Below are 9,411 nucleotides of genomic sequence, written 5' to 3'. Positions count from 1 at the left end.
TTTATATATATATATATATATATATATATATATAGGCGTAGAAGTGGCTGTGTGGTAAGAAGCTTGCTTCCCAGCCACATGGTTCTGGGTTTAGTCCCGCTGCATGGCACCTTAGGCAATTGCCTTCTACTATAGCAAGGCTCGAGATGCCTTAAACAAAGGTGTGTCTGATATGCAGTCCACTTTGCAACGGATTAATGCTCCAAATATGAAAGCAATGGAAAAGTAAGTTTGCAGTAATTTGTGTACACACCCACACACACTCATTTATCTGGTATTTCCCTTTGGCACTTCCTTATTTTGAATTAAATGTATTTAAATACAATAAAAGAAATGGACACACTCCATAAATAAGGAAGGCTGGACTTGCTTGAACATTATATCTCATTATTATCATTAATATTTTCTCACACCGGCAGCCTGAGTTTTTGCTGCTTTGCGTTGCCCAATTCTATCTCATTATCAGAATTACTATTCTTTTACTCTGGCAATGTTAAACCCATTTGTTCAATTATGTTGCCCTAAATCCCAAAATTCCGTCTCCTCATGCTCTGTCTTTGACTAGCTTAATTCTGGTCTCTCTCTCTCTCTCTCTCTCTCTTCCTCTCTCTCAGTTTCGTTAACCACTTGCTTTTCCCAACACTTTACCTCCACTCCTCCCACCCCACCCTATATAAACTAGCTCTTTCAGATTCCCCTACCTCATATTTTAATACCTCACCACATGGAGTAGAAACCAGAAGATGTTTAGATAAGCAACTTTGCTTTCCAACCTAGCACACATCTAAAACCTCTTTTTCAGTGCAGATTATAATTACTTTATTATTTCATTTCATTATCTATCTATTTCATTATCTACCTATGTAAATACAGTTTTGTCTTCCATGCCGTATGTTTAGAGAAAAAACTTAAGATTCCTTTGCTTAATCCAACTCTCCCTCTTTCTCCCTCTCTTTCACACTCATTTATTATTCTCATTTATTCATTCATTTATCTAATTTTGTCACAGTTTGGTTGACCGAAAACTGCTGGTTATAGCTCTAGTTAAGAATTCAAATACCCAATTCTATCACATGTATCAGACTGCCAGAAAGGAAGCTAGGAGACAAGTTTATTTAGCCAGAGGGGAAGCAGATAAGAAAAAATTTGCCAATGTTTTGCATTGTGAGGACCAAAGACTTGAAGTGTTTTGTGTTGCAAGACAGTGTGTAAGAGAGAATCGTGATGTCATAGGAGAGAAATGTGTCCGCATGGATGAGGGCTCACTTGCATTTAATGAGGCTGCAAAGAGAGAGACTTGGAGACGCCACTTTGAAAGTTTTCTAAATGAAGAGAATGAATGGAAGAAAGAGTGTCTGCTGAATGTTGACCCAACAGAGGGACCAGCTATCCAAATTGACAGTACCTTGATAGATAAAGCAATTAAGGGTATGAAGACAGGGAAAGCCCCCTGGAGCTGTCGGCTATAGTCTAGTCACCCGTATAGTCAATCAGGTGATACATGAAAGAGTCATACCCAATGACTGGTGTAGCAGCAACATGGTCAACTGCTACACTGGTAAAGGTGATGCATTAGATACAAATAATTACATAGGTATCAAATTGTTGGATCAGGTAATAAAAGTCACGGAGAGGGTCATAGCCCAACTAATTAGGGAGAGAGTCAGTTTAGATGAGATGCAGTTTGGGTTTGTGCCAGGGAAAAGCACCACTGATGCTATATTTTTGGTAAGACAGCTGCAGGAGAAATACCTAGCTAAAGATAAACCTCTGTACCTGGCTTTCGTTGACATAGAGAAAGCCTTTGATAGAGTCTCCCGATCCCTTATCTGGTGGTCAATGCAGAAATTAGGGATAGATGAGTGGTTAGTGAGAACTGTACAAGCTATGTGTAGGATGCTGTCAGTAAGGTGAGGGTTGGCAACAAGTAGAGGTAGGGTCCACCAAGGATCAGTCCTCAGTCCCCTCTTATTCATCATAGTCCTCCAGGCAATAACAGAGGAATTCAAGACAGGATGCCCCTGGGAGCTTCTCTGTGTTGATGACCTTACAAAGACATGTGAGGGTCTGCTGCTCTTCCTCATGGTCTTCAGACATGAAGAAACTGCCATCATCATCATCATTAAGTAAATCCTCATAAAGTCAGTACAGAGTTATCTTGTTTGTGTGTAGATGACATCTGTTAGTGAAGAGTAGTATTTTCTGCAGAGGAGTACATGTTGTTAAAGTTACACTAAGCAGGTCATTCATATACAAAAGAGTGTAAAACTCATAACAGAGAGCTTCATAGGTGAGTACTGTACTGGTGTTGTCCAAATTTTAGTACCAGTCTCTTCTGGACTTTCTAGGCATGATTGACTGTATATCACTCTCCTCATTTCAGTGAATATAATCTCAGTTGTTTATCACATCTAATAATTCATTTGATTCATGGAACCAAAACAGTTTTGTGCAAGCACTTAACCTAAGCTGTTAGTTAAATAATTAAGAACAAATATCTACTAAATAATCAGGACAAGACGTCCCGATTATTTAGTGGAAACAAATAGGATTGGGAGCAATAGTGGCTAAGAGGTGGTTCCACACTCTTCAAAACCTTGGAATTCCTGAACCAGGTTCTAATACTGGATCAGTTTAAATTTCCTTAAGTTCCATGCTTCCAGTCTTCTGCATGTAGAACAAGGTACTACTATTCAGTATAGTTTCAAGATACTATATAGATCCTGACTAGTATAACAATTTCCTTTCTCCCTGTATCCTTGTTTGTACAATATTGCAGGACTTGAAGCTTCCCTGCATTGAATTTTATACTATTTTATTCAATTCATATCTAAACAGCACTGAAATTGGCTTGTTTTCTACAGCTCAATGCCCTTCCTAACACTAACCACTTCACAGTATGTACCAGGTGCCCTTTACATGTAACTGGCACGAGTGCCTTTTACTGGAGCCTGGTGCAGCTCTCCAGCTTACCAGTTCCAGCCAGACAATGCCAGTATGGAAAACAGATGCTATATAATGATGACTAAAGTTCTTCTGTAGGCTTTTAATATCTTCAGACCATTTTAATGCCTTTGATATCTTAGCATCATTGGTGTAGCTTTTGAAAATAGCTTCTTTCTCTTCAGTAACTATAAAGTTCAGTAAAAAATTGAGCTTGAAGGAGCCACTGTTCTTCAATGTTTCTCAAAATGTATGTGTGGAATAAATGTCAACACTTTCAAAGAGGAATATTAGTTAGATTAAATTTTATTGTTTTGGTTTTTTTCCTTTTTTTCTGTTTAATTTCTGTTATTATTTCAGATTATGATCTTCCTGCTAATGTCAACAGAAAAGCAATTTTTGCCAATAATGAAGTACAGCTTCAGGAAATTGAAGTTTATGGATTTGACTATGACTATACATTGGCATCTTACACACCAGAATTACATGATCTCATCTATGATTTGGGCAGAGATTCATTGGTCTATAATAGTAAGGTAATATACACTTTATATATTTCACTAATCAACAGTGATTCATGTCATTCACACCTGCCTGTATCATCATTATCATTGAATGTCCCTTTTTCCATGCTGGCATAGGTTGGATGGTTCGACTTGAACAAATGAGCCAGTGGGCTGTGTTAAGTTCTTATGTCTGCCTTAGCATGGTTTCTACAGCTGGGCGTCCTACCTTATACCAGTCACTTCACAGAGTGTACAGGGTGCTTTTTCATGTGGTGCCAGCCCTGGTGAGGTCACCAAGTACTTGCAAGACAAAACTCTTCAACTGATTCGGGAATAGAATTATGGGATAAGAAACAGGGACAGGAACAGGAGCAGATGTCTTGCTGACGAGGTGTGTACATGATTTGCCCACCTGGAAAGAGAGAGGGGGAGAGACAGAGAGAGAGAGAAAGAGAGGGAGAGAGATGTGAAGTCAAGGTAGAAGGTGACTATGAGAGACAGATAAGAGTTTCATGGGATGTATTTATAATTTCCTTTGGCTCTGTAGAATATTTCTTTTCTTTTTCTTTTTATTTCTTAACATTAACTCACATGCATTGTATGAGTTCTTCCTTCATTACTAAATATTTAATTTATCAAATGAAATAACTCGAAGAGAACTAATATGTCTAATCACATTATCAATTTCCTATCAAAACTAAATAGTCAATTACTGTGAAAACAAGAATGTTGTTTCATATTAGAAAAGTACTTAATAAATATTTGAATTGTGTTTTGACGATAATGAGGACGATGATGATGTATATTATAAATTATTCCTTTGTGAATTCTTTCACAGATGATCATTTTGCTCTATTTTCACGCCTGATATTTTATTTTATGGACACTGAAAGTTGCTATTGAAAATTTTTTGTTATTCACCAATAATTTCCTTTTTGTTAGCACCAATTATTTCTGTTCAGTTATATGATCAGTTCAGTAAAATTCATAAAATCCATTACCTAACATTTGCATTATCCATGTCTAAGTACAATATATTTACTTACCAAGAATAAAATGCATACATATCATGCTTATTCAATTTATCACACTAATGTGAAAAATAATTTTCATGTTTTACAGTATCCTGAGGGCCTGCGTGAAATGAAATATGATCCTAACTTTGCTGTCCGTGGACTTCACTATGATGTCCGAAAAGTAAGTGCTACTCTTCTATTTAATGTTTATAGTATTTAGATTTTAGTAGTAGAATATCATATATTATTAGTCTTGCCTAATATCAGATTTTTCAGGTGACACATTATTCTATGTAACATAGTGATTACATCAGTTATTTTATTTACTAATTTTAGTACCAAAAGTTATAATGGAATTTTAGCTGATTGGCTCTTAATTTCAGCTTTCTTCAGTGAACTTTGATTTTATATCTACTATAATTACCACCATTCAATGATATTTTCTTATCCATTTCACTCATTTTTCAATAATACATATCAACTGATTGCATTAGGTAAGGTATATAGCTAAAAACACTGATTAGAAGTGATAACAGATTCAGAAAAAAAAAAAGATATAAAAAAAAGACAGAGATATAAAAAAAGTGAAAGCATAGCTGTATGGTAAGAATCTTGATTTCCAACCACATGGCTCCAAGTTCAGTCTCACTGCATGAAACCTTGAACAAGTATCTTCTACTATAGCTTCAGGTTGACCAAGGCTTTGTGAGTGGATTTGGTGGATAGATACTGAAAGAAGCCCATCGTATATGTGTGTGTGTATGTGTGTGTGTGTGTGTGTGTGTGACCTTGTGTCTGTGTTTGTCTCCCAAAACAACTTGACAACTGGTGTTGGTGTGTTTATGTCTTCATAACTTAGCTGTTCAGCAAAAGAAACCGATAGGATAAGTACTGTAGTTGGTTCGTTAAAAAAAAATGAAGTTCTGGAGTCAATTCATTTGACTAAAAGTTCTTCAAAGCAGTGCCCCAACATGGCCGCAGTCTAATGACAAACAAGTAAAAGATGAAGATTATATAAGGATAAGGATAATATTAAGATGAATGATAATAATATTTCCACATTTTAATTTTCAGGGTCTCTTAATGAAAATTGATTCTTTCCATCATATTATGTTGGGAACTGTCTACAGGTATGTTATGTTTTCAAGTTACTAATACTTTACTGGTTAATTGTCAAAATATTTGAGAAGAGTCATTTTTAATAAGATCACAATTTTTGGAGCCTAAAAGATGAAACAACTCTTTCTCTTTATGTATTTACACACACACACACTATGTTTCTATCAGTTTAATCTCTGATTACCATCAGGTTATAATACTCTTGTCTACTATGTCACTGAAGCATATTTCTGGATTATATCTCACCAACTTTATTTCTAAACATACTTCAGTGACATAGTAGACAAGAGTATTATAACCTTTAGTTTAGAAATAAAGGTGGAATCTTGTTCGGTAGGAGTTCTGCTAACAGAGCCATCTTGGTTAAAGAATAATGGGTAAGTAGGAGAATTCTGCAAAGTTACTGTATCCTCTCTTGACAAGGGAACAACCAGCTGCAGTTTGGGATGCAGCAAAGCTTGCTGGCTGTGCAATGAACCTTTTAAATTTCTAATGAGTTTTTTACTAGCATAGTGATGGTGGTAGCAGTCTACCAATTGTAGTAGTAACAGTGATAGTAAGTGACTTTCTCTAGGTGTTTTAAGTAGTGCTCTTCACCTGTATTGCTACAGTATTTTCAGTGGAGTAGATGAAAAGAAAACTGTAACTCATAGATATTAATATCTACTGTATTAATCCCTGTAAGTAACCCAGCTAGAAAACAATGGCCCTGGGTGAAACACTTAAAATCCTGTTCTCACTAGGGTGAGTTCAAAGAAAGGTAGGTGAGAAGATATGTGCTATGTGCAAGAAGTAAGATGGAAAGGAGCCTCATCCAAATTCCTTGCAGGCAAGAAACAAAGGTACAAATTCGTCTTGGTGGGTAACAATGATGGGGTAGACAAAATAGACATTGTTTTCAGAAAATAGAACCTATGGCAATTGAAATTATTAGACTGTATGATACAATAATGAAGCTTAGACTAGTTTGTTCAGTACAAAAATGAGATAAGACTCATGAACAAAAGGACCACTTGTATGAGACCCTTCTGCTGATTGCTTCCAAAACAAATGACTGCAACCTCAGTATTGCTGCTGACAAATTCAGAGAAATGTTGACCATCACAAAAGCTTCTTTGGCATACATGAAGGATATGGAATGAAGAGGGTTCAAAACTCCCAGAGTTCTGTGATACAGATGGTCTAACCGTATGCAACATTAACTTCAGGAAGCTAGCAGCTGCCTGATACTTACCAGTCAAGTAAATACAGAAGCCAGATAGACTTCTTACTCACCAGGAAAAGGAATGGATAGATGGTTGTGAATATTAGATGTTTCCCTAATGAAGAGTGTATTACCTAACATAGATTAATGATTAGTGACTTCAGAGTAAGAGGTAGACAAACTCAGAGACCAAAGACAACCGGTAGAAGGAAAACTTGGAAGTAGAAAAAGCAGTAGGTTTAGAGATGTATTTATTAACACATACAACAAGAAAGAACTGGAGACAGAAACTTTAATGGAAGACGATTTGGAGTTCCTGTGTATCAACTAACTAGTTCTGTGGCTGGTGGACTAGAAGGCTGAGTGAACATACAGAATCTCCCCAAATCTACTATTTTCTCGTATTAATTAACATTAGATTGTTAATGTCTTAAGATGCTTTGTATTTGTCACCTGCGTAAAATCACTCAAAGACGCATTCAAATTCTTGGCTCATAGTTCACTCTCTCCTCTCTACCTTTTCTTCCAGTGTTGTATTGGCCTCTACTCCTTGGAAACGACTGGACTCATCTTTCCTTCACCTTTCATCACCTTTTGTTATATCTAGTCTTCCAGGCCCTACACTAATCACTACACCTAGTCCTTCATTTCCAGACTATCAAACTCCCTGGAATTCCCTCCTTGCTCCATACCTTTGCCACAGGTGTTGATATGCAAAGGTTTGAGAACATCAATGATTAATATCACTGTTCTAAGAGGGCCTTTGAAGCCCATGGACATTTTCCCTTCCTTCGGACCCAATAAGAAAAAGAAAATGCTCATGACACCTCATCCTACAATTCTTAACCTTGAAGAAATTTCTCCTTGAAGTAGGATTCAGGATTCCAGAGGGAAATTTGAGGATTCATGTAGGGGAGATTGTTTTTAAACCAAAACACTTTTTTGTCATTGATTCAGCTAACTTGAATCCACAACTAAAGATGGTAATATTGGTATTTACAGCATCATTTATATGCAAGCAATAATCTTAGAGAAGAGCTCCAATCTCTTTCTCTCTTTCTCCCCCATTCACTCCGGTCATCAACGTGCAGTTTATCAAGACATGCATCAACTTCCTCACCTCTTTTGGAGGGCCTGTGAAAACTATGGGCACATCACATTCCTATCTTCCTCTAGACCAGTGTTTCTCAAAGAAGATTCAATCTGCAAGATAAAATGTCTTTTAATCAAATTTAATGAAGTAATACATTATAATATACCTTTTTTTTTTTATGAATAAATTTCTCTGTTTAAAATATTTTGTATTTAGTTTAATTATTATTTATTAAAATTAAGGTGATAAGGGTTGTCTATAAAATATAGATATGAGTTCTGCAATTTTTGGAAAATCCTATGGTGGATGATATGTCAAAATAAGTTTGGAAACTTTACACATAACTAATCTTGAGGAAAAAAGATTGAAAGTGTCATTTATTGTTATTGCAACAGACCTTTGTTCTGTCTTCTGGTGCCAGCATTTCATATAAAATTCTTCTTCTTCTATATTGATACAATGTGAAAAGGAATTGAGTTTTTTTATTTGATATTAACAAAAGAATTATCTCTAGGATAAGTATATACAACAAGGTTTTAAATTTTAATGAGATTACTGTTGTTGTTTAGCCTCTTCTTAACCTTTGTCAGGCAAATGTATGGCCTAATATAGTCCAGCCATGACATCACATTTTTTTAAAGCTAGTATATCCAAGACTACATTATCCTTTTTCCATTTTTTGAAACAAGAAGGTGTAATTTGTGGAAAACTTTGCCTTTATTTTGAGCAGCCCTGTAGAAGATCCTTCAATGACTTTTAATTACAGCTGTTGTTATTGGTGATATTGTTTATGTTAGTCCTACCCTAAATACATGTTCTTTTATGTTCGTATTCTGTTTTACAGAGGTCTGAGGTCAGTTGTTGATGAGGAAGTGAAGGAGCTATATGATGGCACACATGTACCGCTGGAGAGTATGAATACTTTCTATGGAACGGTAAGTCATTCAGATAAAACCTTAATTTCAATAACTTTCTTATTGCTTAGAGTCCTATAAGATACTGAATAAATTATTTTACATAAGAAACCTCTTTAATTCGATTATCCACCAAGTTAAATATGCAGGGTGCAAGTATGGCTGTGTGGTAAAACAGTTCACTTCACAATCACATGGTTTTGTGTTCTTTACCACTGTGCTACACCTTTGGCAAGTGTGTATGTATGCATGCATGTGCTCATACATGTGTGTGTGTGTATGTATGCATGCATGTGCTTGTACATGTGTGTGTATGTTTGTGTATCTTTCATCAATATACATTGGTGAAAGATATAAATTCTAGCAAGAAACAATAGAAAGCTGATGCATTTGGAATGAAGTACCCTGGGATACACCAAGTTACAGGTACTCCTTGTCATTCTTGTCACCAGGAATGTAGTGAATCAGCAATTAGTCCCTTTGAAGCCTGTAACCAACAACATTATTGTTTACGAACTGTGATATAAAATAAATAGGTTGATGTGTTTTTTTTTTATTTGTTGAAGAATAGTCTTATTTAATTCTGATCAGGCAGACTATAGCTAATTAAATGCTT

The 9,411-nt window shown here is 35.8% G+C and overlaps 1 protein-coding gene across 2 annotated transcripts in view; it reads left to right on the top strand.

Annotated features, from left to right (window-relative positions):
- The window catches only part of LOC106870214 (5'-nucleotidase domain-containing protein 3), a 43,320-nt gene that overhangs the window by 6,704 nt on the left and 27,205 nt on the right, over positions 1 to 9,411 (top strand). For both annotated transcript variants that reach the window (XR_008263954.1, XM_014916218.2), the window contains exons 2-5: positions 3,304 to 3,479; positions 4,572 to 4,646; positions 5,540 to 5,595; positions 8,726 to 8,816. Coding sequence is in view for 1 of the 2 variants with exons in the window: in XM_014916218.2 (XP_014771704.1) it covers positions 3,304 to 3,479; positions 4,572 to 4,646; positions 5,540 to 5,595; positions 8,726 to 8,816 (398 nt within the window). In the remaining variant the exon portion in view is untranslated. The remainder of the gene's footprint in view (positions 1 to 3,303; positions 3,480 to 4,571; positions 4,647 to 5,539; positions 5,596 to 8,725; positions 8,817 to 9,411) is intronic.

Source organism: Octopus bimaculoides, chromosome 4, assembly GCF_001194135.2.
Source record: "Octopus bimaculoides isolate UCB-OBI-ISO-001 chromosome 4, ASM119413v2, whole genome shotgun sequence".
Lineage (NCBI taxonomy): Eukaryota > Metazoa > Mollusca > Cephalopoda > Octopoda > Octopodidae > Octopus > Octopus bimaculoides.
This window is presented reverse-complemented; position numbering and strand designations above follow the sequence as displayed.